Raw genomic sequence first — 27,137 nt, forward strand, 5'->3', positions numbered from 1 at the left:
AAGAAAAGAAAAATATTGTAAAAATAAATAATTAAATAAGTTCAGGCCAAAAAGGGTTAAGTAGAAGTATTCAGCACTCAAATTTCCACAGAACAAAAAGAACAGAAGTTATTAGAAGAAAAAGAAAGAAAGATAAGGAGAGGGAAAAGGGAGAAAGTAGTAAGTAATCCACACTGGCTGACTTTTAATTTTTTTGCAAAAATCAAAACAAAAGATGATTTAGATTTTAGCATCTAGAAATTATTTTAAATAACAAGCCTGATAGAAAGATAATTCAAAGAAGTAAAATTATAAAATTATATACTTGGGCCGGGCGTGGTGGCTCATGCCTGTAATCCCAGCACTTTGGGAGGCCGAGGTGGGTGGATCATGAGGTCAAGAGATCGAGACCATCCTGGTCAACATGGTGAAACCCCGTCTCTACTAAAAATACAAAAAATTAGCTGGGCATGGCAGCATGTGCCTGTAATCCCAGCTACTCAGGAGGCTGAGGCAGAAGAATTGCCTGAACCCGGGAGGCGGAGGTTGCGGTGAGCCGAGATCGCGCCATTGCACTCCAGCCTGGGTAACAAGAGTGAAACTCTGTTTCAAAAAAAAAACAATTATATACTTTATTTTCCTAACAATGAAATGACAAAATGATCACTTTTCGTATATGAACAGATGCAGCCTTTAAAATAAATTTTGAAAATTTCCATAATTAGCAAGCTACAAGCCAAATTATGACAATAGCAATGCTCTACACTTAGATACAGACTCCAACTTCAATTTCTTTCCTATGCTCAGTCACAATAACTTAGATAGCTAAAGGGTTTTGTTTGGATTTGTAATATAAAGGAGAAAAAATAAGAAAATGGGTCTTTAAGAACTGTAGAATTCATCTATAGTTTGAGAAAGGCAGAAAGGAATCAGAGGAATCACAGAAAATAAAAGGCTATCTCTGCATTATGCAGTGTTTCCACACTCATCAAAGAAAAAACTTTCTCAAGGAAAAAGTATACATATATATAAAATAATATAATATATAATACATATTGAACTTATGATTCACAACAATTTTGTCTATTAACACATAACTCTTTCATATCTTAAATATGTACTCTTTAAACATTTCTCACACAGCCTCAATAGAGAAATAAGTAGAAGAAAAAAATCATACTTTGGAATTTACAGTTCTTAATTATAGTAATATGTGAGGAAGCCACATAAAAGAGAACTGATTACCCATTGTAACTTATAAAAATCAGTCCCATTAATTTATTCCAGAGATAAAACTGCTATAACTTATAATTTATATTATACCCTTCTTCTAAAGAGTCTCAAGGGCTTCCACACGCATCCTCTAACTTGCCTGAGGTTATTAAATGAATCTATTAGCATCTTTACATACCGGCTAAATAAAAAACTTAGGCCCAGTGAAATTTGAAAAGCTGCCCAAGGTCAAACATCAGTAATAGTAAGAATGGGAACAGCAGAAACTATCTCCGCCTCCTATCTAAATCCTCCCATTGTCTACCCTACACCTAGCCAATTAAGATGTAAATCACAAACAGTCAATAAATGTTGGCTGAATTTTTAGAAACAGAGCTCAAGCTCAAGGCAAAAATCCTAAGCCTAGTCTTGTTCTTGCTAAATTATGCTGTTTCCAAAGCCTAATAGGAAAAAACTTCAAAATTACTTTATCAAATAAGACTATTGGTGGGAGACTATTTGTTGTATCATTTTACTCATTAGCAAAGGAAACAAAAACAATCTCTATATGGTTAATCATGGAATTTAATAAATTACAGTGCCTGCAGAAAACATAAGATCCAATATTATTAAAGAATTTCCCCAAAATGTTAACAGAAGCAACAAAAACTGCACCAATACAAGAAAATAGTCAGTGTGTATCATAAATATACTGTATAATCTTCTCCCATGCAACTTAACCGGCCACTAAATATTTATTATCTACTTCATACAAAAGCAAAAGAGCAATTACCTAGCATTATCATTTACATACAAGTATACAGTGCAGAGATCTCAATATTATACGCTTTTAAAATTAAAAAAGGAACAGAAGAAACATAAAATGGCAAGACTAGTAAAGTCATCTATCAGAAAAAAAAAATGAAGGAATATTATAAAAATCACAGAGCTACATATCTGAAAATATGGTAAAATTAATACTCAAAATTATCTCTATAAGCTTGGTCACCTCACTCCCAAAAATACTGAGAAAGCAAAGGCTAGAAAAATTACAGGTTGGTGCAAGAAAAAAAAAAAAATCCATAGGTTTCACAAAGGTGGTACAGAGCAAGAAGGAAGGACCACATAAGGGCATAAAAAAACTTTTGAACTTTTGCACTGACCTGTATCTTCAATGGCAAAAGCCGCTATTACTTTTGCACCAACCTGTATCTCGCCTTAGAAAAGAAGGATTCAGAAAGAATCAACGGACCATTTACAAATTCAAATCATCTCTCTCCTCTGAGCACCTGACCAGTAGGGAGACAAAGTAAAGAAAAGAAGGAAAGCAAAGGAGAGAAGGAAAGGAAGGAAAGAAGGAAATGGGGGAAAGGAAAGAGAAGTATGGAAATGAAGGAAGCAAGATCAAACAATGAGGAAAATCATAAATGTGTAAGAAGAGCTATAAAATCTTGGCCCGGGGTGGTGGCTCACGCCTGTAATCCCAGCACAGCACTTTGGGAGGCCAAGGCAAGTGGATCATCTGCGGTCAGGAGTTCGAGACCAGCCTAGCCAACATGATGAAACCCTGTCTCTATTATAAATACAAAAATTAGCCGGGTGTGGTGGCAGACACCTGTAATCCCAGCTTCTCAGGAGGCAGAGGTTGAAGTGAGCTGAGATCGCACCATTGCACTCCAGCCTGGGCGACAAGAGCAAAACTCTGTCTCAAAGAAAAAAAAAAAAAAAAAAAAACTGTGATGGAACTCTACTTCTTAGCTTTCTAAACTACAACAGCCACGCCAGTCTCCACTGAAATACTGATGAACCCTAAGCAAGCAAACATAGCAACTAAGCTGCATTATATTTATAGGGCGGTTAGTAGACGTACAACAGCCACTTGCTATAGAACAGACCCAGTCAGCAGTACAGAAGTTCACAGCTTCAGCAAAGTTGTAGCCCTGGTTAAATCCAGAGTGATAGGCACGAGGAAATGTCACAACAAACTCTCCAGCACACTGATTGGTCCTGTACACCTAAAGGCAAATTGGGAACAGGGATACAAAATAAATAATAAAAAGTAAAAACAAGGAAAAAGGAAGACAGATTTTTATTAGACAATTTCAGATGCATTTTCTAAAACTGAAAACAATAAAGCATTAACTTACACATACCAGAAAATGATATCAGAAGTAGCCAGAATTCTACCTTCTTAAAATAATCACTGATAATAGATTATAATTCACAACATCAATTAGTAGCCAAAAGAAATGCTCAAAGAAAAAACATTACTCTCAATGAGCTACAAGTTTCCTAAACTGATACAATTTTTACAATTAAGTTATTTTATTCTTGTATCATAAATAGTGGCAAAGAATAGAATTTCTTACAACTTTTGGATAATTTTTGGGAAACTAACTAAATTGATTAACTCACATAGCATGAGACATCCCCAATGAGATGTCCCAAAAATCAGTTTTCCTGAATCTCACTTTATTTTACAATAATACTATATGTCTCTTGAAAAGTCTCAGATTCTGGCATAAATTTATTCTTTAAAAACAAAGTAACATTATAAATGTTAATCTACTTTCTCTTTAAGGTTATGATGAATATTTGATTACACTAAACTTTTTTAAATTTATAACTTTATCAGGTATTAGCTCGAATTTGAGAAACATCTTCAAAATTAGGTTGAAAAGTGAAAAAGGTATTTGCAGTATATTTTTATTTCATTATCTCATGTATTAAAAGCTAAGAAATCTTTATATGAGAAAATTAGGATAAGCATTAGTTATTAGAGCCACCACTTAAAATACCTCTGCTTTGGTACATAGGGATAACAAAGAATATGAGATTTTTGTTCAAAGTAGGATATAATATTTACTGAAAATAGAAGGTTATGTCAATAGGTAGCTGTACATAAAGTATGATTCATACTTCAGTACTTCCCTTCTTAATTAGATAAAAGTTGTTCCCTTCAGAGGGTAAATTCTAATTTGGCTAGAAGATGATGACTCATTTCTAGTTACAAAACAAAACATATGTTGTGATTCTATCTAATCAAAAGCTAAAGTAACTTTAAATTAAAAATACTGGCTGGGTGCAGTGATTCACGCCTGTAATCCCAACACTTTGGGAGAGTGAGGTGGGAGAACTGCTTGAGCTCAGGAGTTCAAGACTAGCCTGGGTGACACAGTAAGACCTCATCTCTATAAATACAACAAATTAGCCGGGCATGGTGGTGTGCTCCTGTAGTCCCAGCTTCTCAATTAGGCTGAGGAAGGAGAACTGCTCGAGCTGAGCAGGTTGAGGCTGCAATGAGCAATCATCACGCCACTGCACTGCAGCCTAGGCAACAGAGCAAGACCCTGTCTCAAAAAAAAAAAAAAAAAAAAAAAAAAGCACTAAAGGAAGACACCAAAAGACTCACAGGCACACCATGCTCCATTAGCACATTGGGGTTCATGATGGTGACTAATTGATGGAGAAGATCAGGCTGGGATTCAAATAACTCAGGGGCCAGTTCTCTCATCACCTCCTCCAGTTGTTCTGCAGCATGAGATGGCACACCATACCATGTCTTTGGCTCCCCCCTAGCAAAAGAAATAACTGTTTAGCTAGCCAGAACATGGTACCAATGAGGATAGGGTATCTGATTCAAATCCACCAAATTATAATTAACTTTTCTTATTCCCTGGTCAGATCATATGCCCTGAATTCTAGCAATCATCTCATAAACCTGTGCTGTCATTCACAATAGGAGGTAAGTAACTAGCTGTATGTATAGGTAGATACAAACTTATCACTACAATTAGAAAAGCAACTCAGCACATGAACTCTGTAAGGTGGATCAGTGAAAACACCTTCAAATAGGAAAGACACTATATGAAAAGTAAGCACTGTCCCAAAGGATGCTGACAAATGACCTTGATTCACAGGTCCATGTGAATAATGGACATTTCAATTATCCCAACAAGGATGGAAGTAAGTCAATGCTCTCCAGAATACCTCTAAACAGTTTCACTGAGTTCAATTTTACTACCCAAAGAAATAGGCCAAGGCTAGAAAATATTGAAACCTTGAATATACTTGTCTATAAACCTTAAAAGATCAAAAACCTGGCATCATTAATCCACTAGACTTTAGTAGAGTTCATGTATGCTGTACTGAAGACTGTACATACCAGTGCAAGTAGTTGATGGAATAACTCCAGTGATCTTCAATGTGCCAGCAAAAAGAAGAGAAACACATTCCCACATAGAGCCATGGCACTTTCATACCAGAGATGTCCACATTAATATGTGCAAGAACAGACTGTTCCAGGACAGGCATGTTATTCAAATTCCAACCAGAAAGTGCATATTCCTGTAAGATTGAAAAAAGCTGTAAATGAAAGATGAGAAATGAAAAGTGCCCAATAGAAACATCAAGGGAGTCTTCCCAGAAAAGTAAAAAATTTTATAATATTTATAATTAATCTAGCGCATATAATCTGCACTCTTTGTTCTCCACTACATGTAACTCATATAACCAAATACTTAATCCTACCTTCTGTGTAGGTTCTATTTAGAATTCCCTTTATTTCAGATACCTCTGGTTTACTCCAAAGCACATGAGCAATTCTTGTTATTCTCCAGCCTATCAGGAAAATAGTATGAGACCCAATTTTTTTTTTATTATACTTTAAGTTTTGGGGTACATGAGCAGAATGTGCAGGTTTATTGCACCCATCAACCTGTCATCTACATTAGGTATGAGATCCATCTTAATACAACATTATTATTTCTACTTTATTCCCAGTAGCATAATTTCCCAAAATGTTTATTACTATATTGATAGAATGGTGCTAGATATTGACAAAACGTAGTAAAACACATAATCCTGAATTTGTGACAACAATGAAGACTGACAAGATGCAGAAAGTCACAGCCATCACTCCTAACCATTATACAAACACACCTAGAAATACAGGATAAACTCTAACAATAACCAGAAAAACTTCATAGCTGAACTCAAAAGAAAAGGGAATTCCCAGTTTCTGGAAACAGAGCAGAAGTAAAGCAAGAATGAAAAAGGAAGCTGTTGCAAGACATTTCACAGGGGCTTCTAACTGGATATAGGCACTGGAGAGTGACTTTTAAACATCCATCCCTGAAGCCATGTAAGGTTGTCACTTAAAGTGCTTATCAACCTTATGGAGAGCAGTTTTCAAAATGGAATCTAGAGGACCCACTAAGTCAGACTATTTTCATAATAATTCTAAGACATTATTTGCCTTTTCACTTACATTCTGGGAGTATAATGTCAGTTTTCTGGAGGAAAGATGATATGTGCTATCATGACAGACTGAATGGACACAGATATGAGAATCTGCCATTAAAAAGTTGATAACTGAACTTGGATGTCAGAAACTGCAGGGGTGGGGTAGCTTCATTATTGTGTTTACTGCTTAGAAGTTTCTATAATACAAGTTCAAAAAAAAAAAAACACCTCAAGGTAAGAAGTTAATGAGCCAATGACAAAGCTAAAGAGAATTTGTGAACTAGAAGACAGATTTGAGGAAATTCTCTATAATGCAGCACAGAAATATATAAACTATCAAACTATAATTAAAAGTCACAAAGAGGGGGGCCAGGCGAGGCGGCTCACGCCTGTAATCCCAGCACTTTGGGAGGCAAAGGTGGGTGGATCACCTGAGGTCAAGAGTTTGAGACGAGCCTGGCCAACATAACGAAACCCCATCTCTACAAAAAACACAAAAATTAGCCAGGCGTGGTGGCGTGCACCTGTGGTTCCAGCTACTTGGGAGGCTGAGGTAGAAGGATCCCCTGAGCCAGGGAGGTCGAGGCTGTGAGTGGAGATCACACCGCTGCACTCCAACCTGACAGAGTGAGAACCTCTCAAAAAAAAAAGTCACAGAGGATAGAATAACAAAGTCCAATTATAGGTTTAACTTACATTCCAATAAGAAGTAACAAAGAGATCTATTCCTAAAATTCAACAGGCTAACAAAAAAAGGAAATAAAAGAATATCAACAGGTATTATTGAGTATGTTTTTTGACTGGTCAGCTGGTTGGCTGAAAAAATAGTGAATTTTATTGAAGAGACAAGATCTACAAACAAAAAGTTACAACACTAGGAGACCAAGGCAGGTGGATCACTTGAGGTCAGGAGTTTGAAACTAGACTGGCCAACACAGTGAATCCCCTCTCTAGTAAAATCATAAAAATCAGCTGAGCATGGTGGCATGTGCCTGTGGTCCCAGCTACTCAGGAGGCTGAGGCAAAATTCCTTGAACCCAGGAGGGAGAGGTTGCAGTGAGTTGAGATTGCGTCACTGTACTCCAGCCTGGGCAACAGAGTGAGATTTCAGATCAAAAAAAAAAAGATACGACACAAGGTAACATATATTAAATTCCAAATATAGATAAAAGAAAAACAGTTCTTCAGAGGACAACAAAACAGTGAACATCATGGGTTCGGACTGTGGTATGGTTTGGATTTGTGTCCCTACCCAAAACTCATGTTGCATTGTAATCCTCGGTGTTGGAGGAGCGGCCTGGTGGAAGGTGACTACATCATGGGGGCAGATTTCACCCTTGCTGTTCTCACGATAGAGAGTCCTCACGAGATTTGGTTGTTTAAAAGTGTGTAGCATCTTCAGCTTCTCTCTCTTCCTCCTGCTCTGGCCACTGTCTGCTATAATTGAAAGTTTACTGAGGCCTCCTCAGCCATGCTACCTGTACAGCCTATGGAATGTATACAGCCTCTTTTCTTTATAAATTACCCAGCTTCCGCTATTTATTTACAGCAGTATAAGAATGAACTAATAAAGACTGTTAGGAAAACTTTACAACAAAACAAGAAATTGTGTTGAGCTTTGAAGGACAGATAAGATTTGAATAAACATTCTAGGAGGAAGAGCCACAAGAATGTATAAGGTAAATTACAGGGAGAATATATTAGTCTAGCTAGTGAAGAGGCAGAGTCATATTCAAAAATACAGGAAATAACACTAGAAAAAAAGATTAGATCTTTAATCTTAAATTTTGGACTGAGAAGCTGAGATTTAGCCTATATTCAAAAGGGAAATAAAAGTTTTGAAAAATGAAACAATATGATAAACACAGAATCAAATATTTCTAAACTTCTTTTTTTGAAACACAGTCTCACTCTGTTGCCAAGGCTGGAACCTCCCCTTCCTGGGTTCAAGCGATTCCCCTGCTTCAGCCTCCTGAGTAGCTAGGATTACAGGCACCTGCCACCATGCCTGACTAATTTTTGTATTTTCAGTAGAGACAGGGTTTCATCACGTTGGCCAGGCTGGTCTCAAACTCCTGACATCAAGTGATCTGCCCGTCTCAACCTCCCAAAGTGCTGAGATTATAGGCATGAGCTATCAAGCCTGCCCTATTACTAAACTTTTATTTATGCAAAATTTCAAATATAAACAAAAGTAGACAAAAATTACATAATGAATTCCCACTGACCTAGCAAACTTAAATGTCAAGTAAAAGCAATATATTAGAGAGACTGCAGAGAGCAGCAGCATGCACAAAGAAATAAAAACAGCAGGCCTAAGACTGCTGTCCTGTGAAAAGCCTGCTTAAAGTTTTGGCCTTTGGCTGGCATCTAGAAACTTGAATGGTAACAATGCCCTACACTAAAATAAAACTTCCCCTAAATGGTTAAGAGTGGCTCACAGTGCCCCAGACTATTTCGACAATGTCATTTATGCTGAAAACATGCTTTCCTTCTGGGAGTTTGGAATTTTGTTACGTATTTCACAAAGGGTGCTCATGTCACAAGGCCCCAGTAAAAGCCTTGGGCACTGAGTATCTATAAGCTTTCCTGGTATGCGACACTTCAGATGTGTTGCCATAATTTGATACTGGAATGATTAAGCACATTCTAGCTAATCTCATTGAGAAGAAAACTCTTGGAAGCCTGTGCCTGCTTTCCTTTGGACTTTGCCCGTGCATTGTTTCCCTTTGCTGATTTGTCTTTAAATTATTTCACTGTAATAAATCATGGGCATGAGTCCTCCTTGAATATCACTGAAGCTGGAGATGGTCTTAGAGACAGCAAAAACAAGATGATATTGTAGGCATACAACAGTGATGTACAATCACAGTATCATCTCAACATGTGATAAGGACCTAAAGAACAATGGCTGTAGTGGGAATGGAAAGACTTCTATCCTATACGAAACTTTAAAAATTAATTTAGTCATCGCCGGGCGCGGTGGCTCAAGCCTGTAATCCCAACACTTTGGGAGGCCGAGGTGGGTGGATCACGAGGTCAAGAGATCGAGACCATCCTGGTCAACATGGTGAAACCCCGTCTCTACTAAAAATACAAAAATTAGCTGGGCATGGTGGCACGTGCCTGTAATCCCAGCTACTCAGGAGGCTGAGGCAGGAGAATTGCCTGAACCCAGGAGGCGGAGGTTGCAGAGAGCCGAGATCGTGCCATTGCACTCCAGCCTGGGTAATAAGAGCGAAACTCCATCTCAAAAAAAAAAAAAAAAAAAAATTAATTTAGTCAATGACAATATGGAACAAGGAGGACAAGCAGAAAAAAAAATCTTCCCAACATTTCAAGTCCTATACCTACTTTTATTTCTCAGAAGCCCTGTTTGTAGAGCACACTATCTTCATAAGACACAACTTCAGAAGTACTTTTCCACTACACTAAGATACCAGAGTCCAAATACAGTGGCTCATGCCTGTAATCCCTGCATTTTGGGAGGCCAAGGTGGGTGGATCACCTGAGGTCAGGAGTTCAGACTAGTCTGACCAACATGGTGAAACCCTGTCTCTACTAAAAATACAAAATTAGCAGGGCATGGTGGTACATGCCTGTAATCCCAGCTACTTGGGAGCCTGAGGCAGAAGAATTGCTTGAACCTGGGAGGCGGAGGTTGTGGTGAGCGGACGTTGTGGTGAGCCGAGATCGCGTCACTGCACTCCAGCCAGGGTAAGAAAAGCGAAACTTCATCTCAAAAAAAAAAAAAAATACCAGAAAGGAGGTGTGTTATCAGACACCAAGGGGATAACTCATATTACAGAAGTTCAATACAAACGTATAATTCCCAGTGGAAAGCTGGTAGTTATCTGCTATTTTAACAAAGTAACTTTCAGAGAGTACTAAATTTATATAAAGTATAAAAAGTTTAAAAATTTCAAACACATTGTCTAGTTAGTCCCTAAAATCATTTTGTCATAAATGGGTTCTCTCATATCATCTGGGTTTTTTTTTGTTTTGTTTTGTTTTTTAAATAAAGACAGGGTTTCAGCATGTTGGTCAGGCTGGTCTTGAACTCCCAACCTCAGGTGATCCACCCGCCTTGGCTTCCAAAGTGCCTGGATTACAGGCGTGAGCAACCACGCCCGGTCTCATACCATCTTATAACAAAAACAGAGTCCTGAGTAAAACAAAAGAAAATAGGGCCAGGCGCGGTGGCTCAAGCCTGTAATCCCAGCACTTTGGGAGGCCGAGGTGGGTGGATCACGAGGTCAAGAGATCGAGACCATCCTGGTCAACATGGTGAAACCCCGTCTCTACTAAAAATACAAAAAAATAGCTGGGCATGGTGGTGCGTGCCTGTAATCCCAGCTACTCAGGAGGCTGAGGCAGGAGAATTGCCTGAACCCAGGAGGCGGAGGTTGCGGTGAGCCGAGATCGCGCCATTGCACTCCAGCCTGGGTAACAGGAGCGAAACTCTGTCTCAAAAAAAAAAAAAAAAAAAAACACACAAAAGAAAATAAATAGTAAATCTGCGACCCAGTCAAGAAAAAAGGCTTTATTGCCTGTCTCTTCATAATCTGGTTGATGTCTTAATGCCCAGGAATCAATGTTTCGAACTATTTAAAACTAAAAAGAGAAGTTTTAAACTTAGGACATTTAGCAAAATGATTCCAACCAGTTAATCCAAAAATTACTTAATGCAAAGAGTCACAGCTGGCAGACAAATAAGTCACACTAGGCTAGCTGTGCAACCACCTGCTACATAAAATATAATAAAAGCAGCCAGCTAATACACCCCTCAACACCAATGATTCTCATCTCCTGAAATTCAGAACTTTGTATAACCCCCATCTACACTGAACAGGACTCACCCATGTAACCAATAAGATATTGCGGATATTATGAAGTCTGATTTTTTTCTTTTTTTTTTTTTTTTTTTAGACAGGATCTCACTCTGCTGCCTAGGCTGGGTGCAGTGGCACAATCATAGCTCACTGCAGCTTCAACCTCCCCAGGCTCAAGTGATCCTCCCACCTCAACCTTATAAGTAGCTGGGACTACAGGTGTGTGCCACCACGTCCAGCTAATTTTTACATTTTTTGTAGGGACAGGGTTTCGCCATGTTGTCCAGGATGGTCTCGTACTCCTAGACTCAAAAGAGCCACCTGCCTCAGCCTCCTAAAGTGCTAGGATTATGGGTATGAGCCACAGCACCTGGCCAAAAAGTCTGACTTCCAAAGTTAGTTTATAAAAGAAACTGCAACTCCATATGGCTCTCAAGTAGCCCTATGGAGAGGCCTACATAGCTAGAATCTGAGGCCTCCTGGCAACAACTATGTAAGTGAGCCACTTTGAAAGCAAACCCACTAGCCCCAGCCAAGCCTTAAAGAGACTACAGTCCCATAGCAACCTCATGAGAGACTCCAAGCTAGAAGCATCCTTAAAAAAACGATCATTATCACAAATGCTTGACCCACAGAAATTATGAGATAATGAATATTTTGTATTAAGCCACTAAGGTTAAAAATAACATGCTACTCAACAACAGAAAACATCAAACAGCCCAAGTAGCTGGGATTCCCAGCCCATCTAATAATCACTATTAAGGACAAAAGCTGCTCCTAACAAACACACAGCTGGAAGCCTGCATATCTCCACATTCTTACATGAAGTTAGAATAAAAGCAGAAATAGATAAATGATTATGTGTTCATAAAATTCATACGAAACTCAATAGTGGGGTCAGGACTAGTATTTACATTCTTAATATTAGTTACTTAGGGTTGATATAAAATAATCTTTAAAAATTATGTGATCTGGAGGAGCACGGTGGCTCATGCCTGTAATCCCAGAAATTTGGAAGGCCAAGGTGGGCGGATCACGAGGTCAGGAGTTCAAGACCAGCCTGGCCAACAAGGTGAAAACCCGTCTCTACTAAAAACACAAAAAAAATTAGCTGGGCATGATGGTGTGTGCCTGTAGTCCCAGCTAGTTGGGAGGCTGGGGCAGGAGAATCACTTGAACCTGGAGAGGCGGAAGTTGCAGTGAGCCAAGATCGTGCCACTGCACTCCAGCCTGGGCGACAGAGTGAGACTCCATCTCCAAAAAAAACAGTAATAATTCTGTGATCTGTAAAAGCTTAGAAAATATAAATATATGCTCAAGAACAATTTAAAAATTCAGAACAGAAACAAAATTCAGAAAAAGGCAAAGGCTAAAAAATGAAATCTCTAATAATGAAATCACTACCTTCCATTTGCCAATGAAAGAGTGTGAAGACAATCAGATTGATGCATTTCTTTACAGATACTTATACAAAGAGACTTAAAATTCAGTGACATTAAACATGTATACATTCCAACATGGAACTTTTCCCATAAAAACCATCCCTATATAATCTGGGTTATCCATTTTGTTATAATCATTCTCTTTCTCCCTTGGTAAAACCCGAAGTTTATTCTCTAATCGATATTATCCTAACCTTGTTACCTTGTTATCCTAACTTGTGGTTTACCATGACACAAGGGGGAAAAAAAATCAGTAAGGTGAGAATGTAATAGAAGTAACACTAAAAACTAACTCTCTCTCTCTCACACACATACACACACACACACACACACACACAAACAGAGGAATTAGACTGTTACAACTAAAAATAGCTAACAACAAAAGGTGGCCATAAAAGAGAAATGGAAACTGGGCATGGCGGCTCACGCCTCTAATCCCTTTGCACCTGAGGGCAGAAATTCGAGACCAGCCTGGCCAACGTGATAAAACCTCATCTCTACTAAAAATGTAAAAATTCAATAGGCATGGTGGTGGGCGCCTACAATACCAACTACTCAGGAGGCTGAGGCAGAAGAACTGCTCGAACCCAGAAAGGCGGAGGTTGCAGTGAGCCGAGATCACGCCACTACACTCCACTCTGGGCCACAGAGTTAATGGCCAGGTGTGGTGGCTAACATCTGTAATCCCAGCACTTTGGGAGGCTAAGGCAGGCGGATCACATGAGGTCAGGAGTTCAAGACCAACCTAGCCAACATAGTGAAACCGTGTTTCTACAAAAATACAAAAATTAGCCGGGCATGATGGCAAATGCCTTTAATCCCAGACACTTGCGAGGCTGAGGCAGGAGAATCACTTGAACACAGGAGGTGGAGGGGTTGCAGTGAGCTAAGTTCACGCCATTGCACTCCAGCTTGGGAGACAGTGCACAATTCCTTCTCAATAAATAAATAAATAAATGCAGAGTTAAATAATTTTTAAAAGTATTCTGAATTCATTGTTTTTAAAACTGAAGATTTATACTGTCAAATCCTGCATATTTAATATTTTAAGTTAATGAGGTCCCTTAAGATAAAGAAATGCAGCTTTCTATGCAAGAGCTAAATCAGCTTGGGTATAAGCAGAAGTTTGCATAAATCTACACCTCTTCTTCTGGCAGCATCTTTCTCCGCCCATCCTTCACTGGAAATCCACTTCCAAAGTCTTTTGAGGAGATATCTGCTCCATATTCCACAATAACATCTTCTTCAATGCTGCTTACCAGCCGCCAAAATTCCTTTTCTACTAGTTCTGTGGGAACCATCTACATAGGGAAAACAAAGATGACAAATTATTAAACTGCTATAACTATAACCCACTATAATACAATACACAGGTCAAGTAAACACAAGCCCATGACGAGATTAAAAATCTCATTCCCTAGAGCAGAGAAGGCTGAGATCCTAGAATGTCTAAGTTGTCTCACCTTTTTCCCTTTTCCACTGAGAAAAGGAAAAAGCTCAGACAACTTAGACATTCAGAAAACCATAATGAACTGTGCTGCCCTTTTCTGAAAGAAACTGCTTCCCAAGTAAGGACAAAGACGAACGAGGAAATCAAGGAGGAATAAGGAATGGAAATAGCAGACTAAAATTTCTTTAAGAGCTTCTATTTTATGCCTTTTATTATTTTAACACAAAATTGCATTTTGTTTTTATTATACTTTTTAAGTTCTAGGATACATGAGAAGAATGAGCAGGTTTGTACATAGGTATACAGGTGCCATGGTGGTTTGGTGCACCCATCAACCCATTATCTATATTAGGTATTTCTCCTAATGCTACCCCTCCCCTAGTCCCCACTCCTTGACAGGCCCTGGTGAGTGATGTTCCCCTCCCTTTGTCCATGTGTTCTCATTGTTCAACTCCCACTTATGAGTGAGAACATGTGGTGTTTGGTTTTTTGTTCCTGTGTTAGTTTGCTGAGAATGATGGTTTCCAACTTCATCCATGTCCCTGCAAAGGGCATGAACTCATCTTTTTTATGGCTGCATAGTATTCCATGGTGTATATGTGTCACTTTTTTTTTTTTTTTTTTTTTAAACAAAGAAGGAGAAAGAAAAAGGGGGAGAGAGAACAGGATTCTTGCTCTATTGCCCAGGCTGGAATGCGATCTTAAAAAGGTATTAAAAACCTCTTTTATGCCAATAATTGTACTTAACAACAGACACAGGAAGGAATAAGGGAAGAAAATAACAAACAGCCAACCAATATTTCACTTAAGTCTGTGAGATGCTATGCAAATACTGAAGAGTAATTTAATTCCAATTATGTAGTCACTTTCTGAATAGGTGTAATATGATACTGAGAAAAATGTATGTTCTATAGACCTGGGGTGGAGAATTCTATAAATATTCACTGAGTTTACTTATTCCAGGTCTAAATTCAAATCACAGATGTCCCTATTAATTTTCTATCTGATTTTTCCATCGAATATTAACAATGAGATGTCAAAATCTCCTGCCATTATTGTGTGGGAGTCCAAATCTCTTTATAAGTCAGTAAGAACTTGTCTTATGTATCTGGGTACTCCTATATTGGGTACGTATATATTTATGATCATTAACTCCTGTTGTTGCATGATCCTTTTACCACTATGTGTCCTTCTTTGTTTCTTTTGGTCTTTGTTACTATTAAAGTCTATTTTGTCGGAGACAAAATTACAACTCCTGTTTTTTTGTTTTTTTGTTTTTTTTTTGCTCTCCATTTAATTGGTAAATCTTCCTCCATCCCTTTATTTTCAGTCTTTGTGTGCCCTTGAGTTAGATCTGGATACAATGTACCAATAGATTTTAACTTTTTATTCAATTTGCCTGTGTCTTTAACTGGGGCATTGAATCCATTTAAATTTAGGATTAATATTAATATCTGTGAGTTCAATATTGTAATTTAATGCTAGCTGGCTATTTTGCCCATTAGTTGATGTAAATTCTTCATTATGGAGATACTCTTTACGTTTTGGTAAATTTTTGAAATGACTGATAGTGACTGTTCCTTTGTTTGTAGTGCTTCTTTCAGAAGGTCTTGTAAAGCAGGCCTGGTGGTGATGACATCTCTGAGTGCTTGTTTGTTCGTGAAAAATTTTATTTTTCCTTCATTTATGAAGCTCAGTTTGGCTGGATATGAGATTCTGGGTTGAAAATTATTTTTTTTTGAGGATATCGAATATTGACCCCCACTCTCCTAGATTGTAGGGTTTCTGCTGAGAGGTCTGCTGTATAAGTCTGATAGGCTTCCCTTTATGGGTAACCTGACCTTTCTCTCTAGCTGCCCTCAGAATTTTCTCCTTTATTTCAACCCTAGTGAATCTAGCGATTATGTGTCTTGGAGTTGCTCTACTTGAGGAATATCTTTGTGGTGTTCTCTGGATTACCTGGAGTTGAGTATTGCCCTGCCTTACTATGTTAGGAAAGTTTTCCTGAATAATATCCTGAAAAATATTTTCCAACTTGGATTCATTCTCTTCATGACATTCAGGTACACTTATCAGTCGTAAATTAGGTCTTTTCACATAGTTCCATATTTCTTGGAGACTTTGCTCATTCCTTTTTACTCTTTCTTCTCTCATCTTGTCTTCTCGTTTCATTTCATTAAGTAGGTCTTCGACCTCTGATATCCTTTCTTCCGCTTGACCAATCTGACTGTTAAAACCTGTGCATACTTCACAAAGTTCTCATATTGTATTCTTCAGTTCCATTAATTCACTTATTTTCATTTCTAAATTGTCTATTCTCATTAGCATTTCATCAAACCTTTTTTCAAAGTTCTAGTTTCTTTACACTGGGTTAGAACATGTTCTTTTAGCTCACAAAAGTTCCTTATTATCCACCTTCTGAAGCCTAAATCTGTTAATGGAATGCACTCATTCTCCATTGGGCCTTGTTCCCTTGATGATGTGGAATTGTGATCCCCTATAGAAGGAGAGGCATTCTGATTCTGGGTATTCTCAACCTTTTTACCCTGGTTTCTTCCCATCATTGTGAGTTTATCCACCTGTTGTCTTTGTGATTGTCAACTTCCAAATTAGGTCTCTGAGTGGACGTCCAACTTCTTGATTCCCAGCACCGACATCTGAGCAACCCACTGCGCAAGCTAAAACAGCAGCATTAAGATGCATGGTGCTTTTCTGCTTGGGAATCTCCGGTTTGGCTTCCCTCTTGAATCCTTATTCAATCAGGTAAATGGGTGACTCTGCCTTCCTGGAGCTCCAAACATTGATCAAAAGGGGACCGACCCAGTCCTGTTTAGCCTGCACCGAGAACCGCCACACTGAAGCGCCGGCAAAACTGCCGCACCGGCCACAAGAGTCGCGCTGGCAACCCGTGGGGCTCCTCTGCTGGGAATCTCCTAGTCCGTGGGCAACAAAAATTCTGAAAGTGTGGTGTCCTCTCTTTCTGTGCACTTTCTCTGGGAGCTACAATACTAAGCTGCTGGTAATCAGCCATCTTGGATCTCTCTCTATGTGTCACATTTTCTTCATCCAGTCTATCACTGATTGGCACTTGGGTTGGTTTCAAGTCTTTACCGCAAGACTAAATTTTAATAACTACAGCAAATTTTTTTGACAGGGACTAAAAAAGCCTAAGATACCCTAGGAAAAGAAGCAAACTCTGAAGTACAAATAACTAAAGAAAAGCAACAACTGCCCAATACTTTATGCTTTTCTGTAAAGAATTACTCATAGAGAACCAATATAACAATTAAAGAATCAAAATAGAGTTTGCAGCTGGATGCAGTGCTTCATGCCTATAATCCCAGAACTTTGGGAGGCCGAGGTGGGCAGATCACTTGAGGTCAGGAGCTCAAGACCAGCCTGGGTGACATGGTAAAACACCATCTCTATTAAAAATACAAAAATTGCCAGTGCAGTGGCTCACAACTGTAATCCCAGCATTTTGGGAGGCTGAGGCAGGTGGATCACTTGAGGTCAGGAGTTCAAGACGAGCCTGACCAAGATGGTGAAACCCCATTTCTGCTAAAAATACAAAAATTAGCTGGGCATGGTGGTATATGCCTATAGTCCCAGCTACTTGGGAGGCTGAGACAGGAGAATTGCTTGAACCCAGGTGGCGGAGGTTGCAGTGAGCCGAAATGTGGCCACTGCACTCCAGCCTGGGCGACAGAGCGAGACTCTGGTACCTCAAAAAAAAGAAAAATACAAAACTTAGCAGAGCATAGTGGCATTGTGCCTGTAGTCCCAGTGACTCAGTAGGCTGAGGCAGGAGAATCACTTGAACCCAGGAGGAGGCTGCAGTAAGCCAAGATCATGCCACTATACTCCAGCCTAGGTGACAGAGTAAGACTCCACCTCAAAAAAAAAGATAGATTTTACAACAAGGAGTACAAACTGCCATATTAGACAGTGAAAGAAAAAGAATTAGATATCGGGGCCCTGATTTTAAGATGTAGTGTTCTGTCATCTTTTTCATGCTGTCCCTGTTTTCTACAAAATAATAAAAGAGGAAACTGAAGGCTTTGGACTCAGATAAATCTTTGTACCTCCCCAGACTGACCTAAAAGATAGATTACTCACATGAACTGGCATATTAAAATAATCAGACTTAAAATTATCTGCCATTTCTCCAAAGCTCTGAAGTGTATACTCTCTAACAGCTTGTTCAAATCCAAAGGCTTCTCGAGGCTTGTTACATTCCTGGAAAGAAAAAAATATCTAAGATGAACTCACTAAAACTGAACTGAAGAAAGGTTTAAAGCTCTTAGTTACTATGTTCTTTCATCATTTCCCTAGGTAAAGCAAATCCAATCAACCCTAGACAACAAAACAAGTATTAGCTACTTCCAATATAGTATCAGGAAGTTATTTTCTAGAGCCTCAACCTCACTGTCACAGCCTTCCAATAGGAAGGTGGTACTAAGACAGCTTTAGATCCAGAGGTAACATTAAGTTCTGGCACTACAAGCACCTAAAGGACTACTGACTTGGAATCAAGCCTAGGGATGCCTAATATTCTTAGTATATCGGTGGTTTTGGCCATGGAGAAAATAAATGTTCATGGAGGAAGGAAAGGTAATGGATAACGAGACAGCCACTGGATCGTGAGGGTATCAGACTAAGAGAATACTTTATTCACACTATCAGTCACCATGACCAACGTCTTAACACAAATAACTCACTTAGAGTAGAATTGCCTCTGAATTCTTTAACCTTGAGAATAGTAAATAAGTAGTAATTCTAAGGCCCTAAAAGACCTTTGAATGCATCTAGATACACCCAACAAACTCCTTCTCTTTAATGTCCTATAACAGCATTTTGTTAAAATAAGTAAACAGACTAGGCATTTTATGACAAGGACAATACTACAATTTTTCACTAAGAAAAATTTAGTAAAATCAAGTCAAAATTTGGGCAAGCTAAAAGATACCATCAGGGCCCAGCACAAGGTCCACATCTGTAATCCCAGCACTTTGGGAGATCAAGGCAGGTAGACCACTTGAGCCCAAGAATTTGAGACCATCCTGGGCAACATGGTAAAACTTTTATCTCTACAAAAAATACAAAAATTATCTGGGCATGGTGGCATACATCTGTAAGGAGGCTGAGCTGAGAGTATCACCTGAGCCCAGAAGCCAGAGACTGCACTGAACTGAGATCACCCCACTGCATTGTAGCCTGGCTGAGAGGCTGTAGACCCTGTCTCAAAAAAGTAAATAAACAGTAAGTAAATAAAAGATACCTTCAGTTTATTTAATAGCATGAAACTGGATGCATAAATCCCAAGTTCTATACCTTCATGTCTGGTTATACTTTTTTTTAATTAATAGAGAAAAAACAATCTATGCTTTTTTTCATTTTTGTGGTCTAGCAATATAAATATTCTGAGTAGTCTCATTATCTGCAGCAATAAGCAGAATGACCTAACCATCAGTCAGAAAAAGAATTTGACAGGTAAGCTACCACAATACAATTGTTACATTTCCATTCACTATAGCTTTTTTAAGTCCTGGAAATTTTAAACACTATATAATGAAGAGAGAATGAGAAAAGGAAACATATTTGGGAACATGTTTATATGTATGTATATATGCATGCATTACTGTTTTTAGTTAAAAAAGGATTCATAAAGGTTAGGCTTGTACCTCAGCGACACATTTAGGACACCTCCAGTCTCCTTTGGGCACATCAGGTAGTGGAGGAATGAGACAAAATGTATGATAGCTGTCATCACATCCATCACACAAAAGCAATTTATCTTCATTGTTTCCCCGACCACAAAACATACAAACATAGAGATCAACCTGTTAAAAAAATAAATAAATAAATAAAAGTCTACTTTCTATAATAAATAATACTAAATTTTTACCAGGAACTCCTTAGCTGAAGCAAACAAAATAATGTAACTGAAAAGTAAACACAACTTAAACCCTAAATGTCCATCAAATAATGATATTTAAACAGCTTTTCATAAAACTCCCTAAATTTCCTTCCAGAGTTTTTACAAGCAAGCTAACAAAAGTGTTATCAAGTTGCCAGAATAAAGAAAGACTACAAATCTCGGGTATCTAAAAATCAATTTATATGTATTTTTTAAATACCATGTAATTCTTCCCATATACAAACACTCTTTGATAGAGAATGAATACTGAGACTGTCAGTAACAGAACTCAATAATTTATACAGATTCATTTTCATGCTCTCACTTGGTTACGCACAAGGTATATGACTTAGAGGAAGCAGCCTACATATGTAGGACAAAGCAAGGTTAATAACATAAACAAAAGCTGTAACTTCATAGATCTGCCATCAAGTCTTCTAACCAAATGAACTAACTAAACATATACCAAGATATACCAGGATAAAAATTACAAAACCATAATAAAAATAGATGCTCTCCCTCCTGACAGACCCCAAAACACTTACAAAGTTAACAGAGAGAGTGCCTTTCCGTTGTCTCATTTGCATGTTAAATGCGTCTGACCTGTTGGTAACTTTTCGTCTTCGGGTGACCTCATCTTGAAATAAAAAGTTATACAATAATAGTAAAACCTAATGTTGAGAGCTTACTATGAACCAGATACTATTTAAAATTACTTAAAATAGTTAAAATCGTCTAACTGTTTATCTAGAGGTAGATAAACTATTTATTATCTCTCACTGAAGATGAAGAACCTGAGGTACAGCAAAGTTAGTAACTTGCTCAAAATCACACAGCCAGGCAGATTTACAATTCTAATCCAGTCACGTAAGTTCCGGAGAGCTTACCAATTAATGCTATATTTGTATGCAGTACGTACTACATACAACCTGTATGTATTACTTGGAGGACTCCCAAATTAGTCAGGGACTAATTTCTAAGACTGTTGCCAACCAATACTGTAATTACAAGAATAACAAAAGGTATTTAATTCTTAAAAAGGAAATGTTATCATTGTTATAATGTATTCAATAAGTCTTATTACATGGGATGTTTTGAGAGAGATGGAACAATATTATTTAATCGTCTAGAGTTCAGTCCACAATCTGAATTGTACTGACTTAACCACACAAGTAAGTACATGGTAATTAATATTTGTGACTGTAGCATTTCATTACGTTCTTATATAGTCAAAACATATCCAGCCTAATCTTTGTTAAACAGTTTTAAAATTGACATTACATAGAGAGAACAGTGGAACTTGATCTTTGCATGAGCAGTTCTACCCACAAAAAGCTTTCCAACATGTGAAGCTGAGAGTACTAGACTTAACGAAGAAAACAGTTTATTCAAATGAACAGTCATAATGTAACAAGGACAATTATTTCAAAAATCAAAATTATGGTTAGAATTTTAAAATTCTAAGTATCCCCCAGTATATGTTGATACTAAGAGTTAAAAGCTTTAGATCACTAGGAAAGAACCATCAATTCCACTATTCTCTCATAAATCAGCCTTTAGAAACTGCAATACATTTCTGTATCATATACTTGACATAAAGAAGAAAAATTATCTCTTCCAAAATCATAAAAATTCAACATAATATTGCTCTTCACATCTTAAATTTAAGACATCTGGCATTTAAAAGGCGATTTGCCTAGAAACCACACTACAACTTTATAATTCTTAAGAATTTCCCAGCACAGACGGCAATTCAAGTATCATTTGAATCTTTTTACAACCATATTGAACCTTATCTCTTTTCATGACCAAATAACAAATTTTACCTTCTTTATCTTTTGTTCCCATTGCCAGGCCCACAACCTTGGGCCCAGCACCAAAAATCTGAAGCTTCTTCAGTTCTGTGTTTCTATTCACATCTCCAGATTCTGACTAAAAAAATAAGCAAAATTCACATTAGCATCATTATGCTAATTCAGGCATTTATTTTTGCTACCCAAGAAAAGTTTCAGGATCATCTTCAAAACAAAAGAACAAATTATTGGATTTATTTTCTGTAAATCCACTCACTGCCTCATTACCAGTCAAAAACAGTCACCAAAACACTGTGCAACACTCAGATTCTTTTCCACAAAATAAAATTCATCTATAACTCATAAAAGTATAGTTGTCAAGCTGACTAAAGACAGACACTGCTGGTTATCACACAAGAGAAATCCCCACTTCTAACTTGCTACTGGGCACCTGTATTTGATTAGAGGGCATCTCAGGACATGAACTCTGACTGTCCTAAGCCAATCATGCTAACCTCATTTTTCTTTGTTGGTGGTGACCAACAAAGAGGTGAGAATGTGATCCAGTTCTAGCCTGTGAGACATTAAAAATTGTACTGGAATCCCCCTGGAAAGACTGTCATAAATAAACAGAAAATTGCCAGGCACAGTGGCTCACAACTGTAATCCCAACACTTTGGGAGGCCAAGGCAGGTGGATCATTTGAGCTCAGGAGTTACAGACCAGCTGGGCAACATAGGGAGATCCCATCTCTACAAAAAGTACAAAATTAGCCAGACACCGTGGTGTGCACCTGTAGCTCCAGCTACTCAGGAGGCTAAGGTTGGAGGATCACTTCAGTTTGAGAGGCTGAGGCAGTGAGGCAAGATCATACCGCTGCACTCCACCTTGGGTGACAGATGAGTGAGACACTGAATCAATCAATCAATGGGAAACCTTCTCCCAGCCTGGGCAACATAGTGACCCCACCTCTACCAAAAAAAAAAATTAAAATTAAAAATTAAAAATTAGCTGGGCAAGGTGGCACACACCTGAAGTCCTAGCTACCCAGAAGACTGTGGCAGGAGGATCACTTGAGCCCAGGAGTTCAAGACTGCAGTGAGCCGTGATTGTCCTACTACACTCCAGCCTGGGTGACAGAAAAAGACCCTGTCTTAAAAAAAAAAAAAAAAGAGGAAACCATCTTAAAGAGTAAGCCCTTTTGCCCCAACTCCCTTCCTTCCTGCTAAGGGACTCAGTCTGGTGAAAACATGGTGCTGGACTCTGCAGCAGCCATACTACAACTGAGAGGAAATTTATCACCCACACACTGAAGAAAGCAAGGCAGAAAGATGGAAAGAGCCTGGGTCCTTAACCAATCCTAGAACTACTTACCTCTGAAAATCTTAGATAAAAGTGTGTTCTTACGTGAAAAATTAGTTATTAATGTTTAAGCTACTATCATCTGCATTCTAATACTTGAAAGTGAGAGCATCCTGACAGATACTAGTATCAAGTCTTGAATTAAGATTAACCATAATCTCTGAATGTAGACTAAGTAAACAGCCAAATTTTATTTTAAGTGTATAAATAAAGAATAAGCATAAACATAAACCAGGATAAAATACAGACTACTTTATAAGTCTGTGGTTACCTAACAAACGATATATGCAATCTAGAGTAATAAAAGATCATATAAGTACAAAACCTAATGTCATTTCAACGTCTATCTTTAAACTTTTGTAGATTTGGTTATTCTAACCAACCCCTACTATTAGTCCAACAATAAATGTAACATTACACATTCTTTACCACTATTAAAGCAGAGTACATAATAAACAGTAAAATTAATATATGTTGAGTAAATAGTATGCGCCATAGCTAAGTACTTTAATCCATTAATCCATTAGTCCTTACAATAACCTTTTCAGAAAAGCAATAAAGTTCCAAAAAGTAGAAAACAACATTCTTTGATCTAAAACCCAAAAAAAAAAAAAAAATTAAAAAGGTCCTTCTACCTGAACATTTTAACTCTCTACTTAAAAAAATAACAGTAAAAAGACTATATATTAGATGTCTAGAACAAATTAAAGCAGTGATCACATGAAATTTTATAGTCTTAAACATTTCAATAAAAACAAAAGAATAAAATTAAATTCTCAACTCAAAACACTAGGAAAAAACTAGAAGATAAACCAAAAGAACTGTGGTGCTAGATTAGAAATTGAATTATTAGTAGGAATGCAAAATTATCAAGTCACAATTTTTTTTAATTGTGTTTTCTAGCTCTGACCATTTAAAAGAGCCTAGAAGCAATGACATCCCAGTGGAAACAAGCACACCGTGTGCTCAGATCATGGTTTCTAATACATAAATTCATTTCAAATACATAAATAAACCAGGATCCCTAAGAGAAATTTTGGAGATAATAGCAGCCAGCACTTGTTTAAAGAATGAACATGGCTTATAAGGAAATAAAGAAATCAAGGAGTTTGATTCATTTGATTCATTCAAAGGCTTTTAAGTCTAGGCACAATGGCTCATGCCTGCAATCCCAACACTCTGGAAGGCCAAGGCAGGCAGATCACTTGAACTCAGGAGTTTGAAACCAACCTGGGCAACATGGCAAAACTCTGTCTCTATAAACACACAAAAATTAGCTGGATGGTGGTGTGCCCCTATGGTCCCAGCTACATGGGAGACAAAGGTGGGAGGATGACTTTAGCCTGGGAGGCAGAAGTTGCAATGAGCCAAGACTGTGCCACTGTACTCCAGCCTGGGTGAGGGAGCCACAACTGTCTCCAAAAAACAGGAGGGGAGGGGAGAGGAGGGGAGAAGGGAAAAGAGAGAATAAGGTAGGAGAGAGAGAAGGGAGGGGAGGACAGAAGAGAGAGGAGGGGAGAAGGGAGGGAGGATACATTATCTTTCACATGTATTGAATTTGGCATACCCAATGCTATAGCCAATAAGGAGTACACATGTATACATACACACACAACCCTGGTGAAAAGAAAAGAAGGATGGATGTTAAGACAGATTTGGGCCGGGTGTGGTGGCTCACACCTATAATCCTAATACTTTGGGAGGCTGAGGAAAGCAGATCGCTTGAGGCCAAGAGTTCGACATCAGCCTGGCCAAAACTGTGAAACCCTGTCTCTACTAAAATTACAAAAAATAAGCCAGGCATAGAGGCACATGCCTGTGAGCAGAGCTACTCAGGAGGCTGAGGAAAGAGAATCACTTGAACCTGGGAGACAGAGGTTGCAGTGAGCCAAGATTATGCCACTGCACTCCAGCCTGGGAGATACAACAAGACTCTGTCTTAAAAAAAGGAGATTTGAGCATTACAAGTAGCATTTGAAATCACACACAGATGAGACAGCTAAGGGGAGTGAAGACAGAAAAGAATCAAAGATATAAAATAAAGGGCAGAGAGGAGATAACCAAAATGACTAAGGAGTGGTCAGAATATAAGGAGGAAGGCCAGGTCTAGTGGCTCACACCTGTAATCCCAGCACTTTGGGAGGCCGAGGCAGGCAGATCACAAGGTCAAGAGTTCGAGATCAGCCTGGCCAATACGGTGAAACCCCATCTCTACTAAAAATACAAAAATTAGCCAGGCGTGGTGGTGGGCACCTGTACTCCCAGCTACTCAGGAGGCTGAGGCAGGAAAATCGCTTGAACCCTGAAGGCAGAGGTTGCAGTGAGCCGAGACAGCCTGGGCAACAGAGCAAGACTACGTCTCAAAAAAAAAAAAAAAAAAAAAAAAAAAAAAATATATATATATATATATATATATATATATATATGGAGGAAAACCAAAAAGAGAGGTATTACACAAATGAAAGAAAAATCAAGTTAATCAAAGTTCAAGGACAGGAGTCAACAACCACATTAAACGTATACATGACCAGAGATCAATTAAGATATGAAATGAAAAGGGGAACCGCAGAAACTGACAATTAAAAACTGATTGATAACTTGGATGGTGCCATTTCAACAAAACTATTTAGCTCAAAGTTAGATTACAGAGTGTAAAAACTAAAAAGATGTTGAGGAAACTGAAGACAATAAAGACTATTTTTCAAGAAACTTCTCTGTGAAAAGAGGCAAGGATAAGGCATTATGTAAGAAGAGGGCTTTTATGTTTATGATAGAGACTTAAACACATATTCGGAGGAGTGGAATTTAACAGACAGAGGAGGTGGGAGACAAAGATTTCTCAGTATGTTGCAATCACTAAAGACGTCAGAAGGGATGAAGTGGAGGGGTGATCTTTGCAGAGAAAGGTACACTTTGCCCATAGATATGGACAAGGACTAAGTGTGAATAACAGTAGTTTTGTGTATGGGGCAAGAAGCTGAAGTTCTCCCAGAGTGCCTTTATTTTCTTTCTGAAACAGAAAACCAGGAATGAGCAGCAGACTTTCAACAGAGTAATTAAGTACAAATCGTAGAAAAGCAAAATGAAGTATTAATACTCTGCCTCTCCAGTGATAGGACTCTACACAACCCCAGATTGAGTGTCTCTTATTAACAGCCGTTTTATCCTGCTTCTCTGATGCTATTCATCCCCATTTCTATAATACATTGTTTCCTTAAATGTTAAAATCTATGATTAGGATTCAGTGAAGTTGCTTTTCCTGTCCATCTATATGTTAACTTACATAGATTAAATCTTAGGAGTTCTAAGCGCACCTCACTGTCTCAGCATCCACATTTGTCTTTACCAAAAACCTTAAAAGACCCTAGAGAAAAGGAAATGGGTTTGAAAGAGAAGCAAAGCTTAGGAAAAATAAAGAAAGATAGAAATAAGTGAAGGGTGGAATCAGACAAAAAATAAATTAGGGTATTTTTCTTCTGAGGTATTAGGCTTTGAAATTATTTTAGGTTAGTTACATGAACATCATAGTAGTTAAACTGGAATGGCTCAGACACTAAGAAATTTATTACACTCTGGTTTTTAAAGGAATGGTGGATAAAAAAATAAAACCAAAATTTCTTATTCATCTCACTTCTGCTAATCATTTAAATAAAATGTACTAGAATTCATCAGCATGTCTATAAAATTGGCACCACAGCATCTGGGGTCACCCTTTGATTTGTCATCCCCATCAAAAACCACTAAAAAATTAACAAAGAACTTTCTAAATCAAATTACACCACATTCCACAATTTATTCTCCATTCACCTCCTGCATAAATGAAAAATAAGGTGCAAGTTTTAAAGAACAAGAGTATATGAGTGGCCTCCGATAACCAGATAACTGTTCCACACAGTTAATGCA

At 38.1% G+C, this 27,137-nt stretch overlaps 1 protein-coding gene across 1 annotated transcript in view; it reads right to left on the reverse strand.

The window, feature by feature from the left end:
- Positions 1 to 27,137, reverse strand: part of KDM5A (lysine demethylase 5A) — a 101,277-nt gene that overhangs the window by 47,804 nt on the left and 26,336 nt on the right. Inside the window, exons 6-13 of the mRNA XM_010345024.3 lie at positions 21,906 to 22,011; positions 20,625 to 20,716; positions 19,844 to 20,002; positions 18,279 to 18,398; positions 13,852 to 14,010; positions 5,357 to 5,538; positions 4,604 to 4,766; positions 3,087 to 3,206 (exon numbers count right to left, since the gene is read on the reverse strand). Coding sequence (XP_010343326.2) covers positions 3,087 to 3,206; positions 4,604 to 4,766; positions 5,357 to 5,538; positions 13,852 to 14,010; positions 18,279 to 18,398; positions 19,844 to 20,002; positions 20,625 to 20,716; positions 21,906 to 22,011 — 1,101 coding nt within the window. The remainder of the gene's footprint in view (positions 1 to 3,086; positions 3,207 to 4,603; positions 4,767 to 5,356; positions 5,539 to 13,851; positions 14,011 to 18,278; positions 18,399 to 19,843; positions 20,003 to 20,624; positions 20,717 to 21,905; positions 22,012 to 27,137) is intronic.

This window comes from Saimiri boliviensis, chromosome 7 (genome assembly GCF_048565385.1).
Source record: "Saimiri boliviensis isolate mSaiBol1 chromosome 7, mSaiBol1.pri, whole genome shotgun sequence".
Lineage (NCBI taxonomy): Eukaryota > Metazoa > Chordata > Mammalia > Primates > Cebidae > Saimiri > Saimiri boliviensis.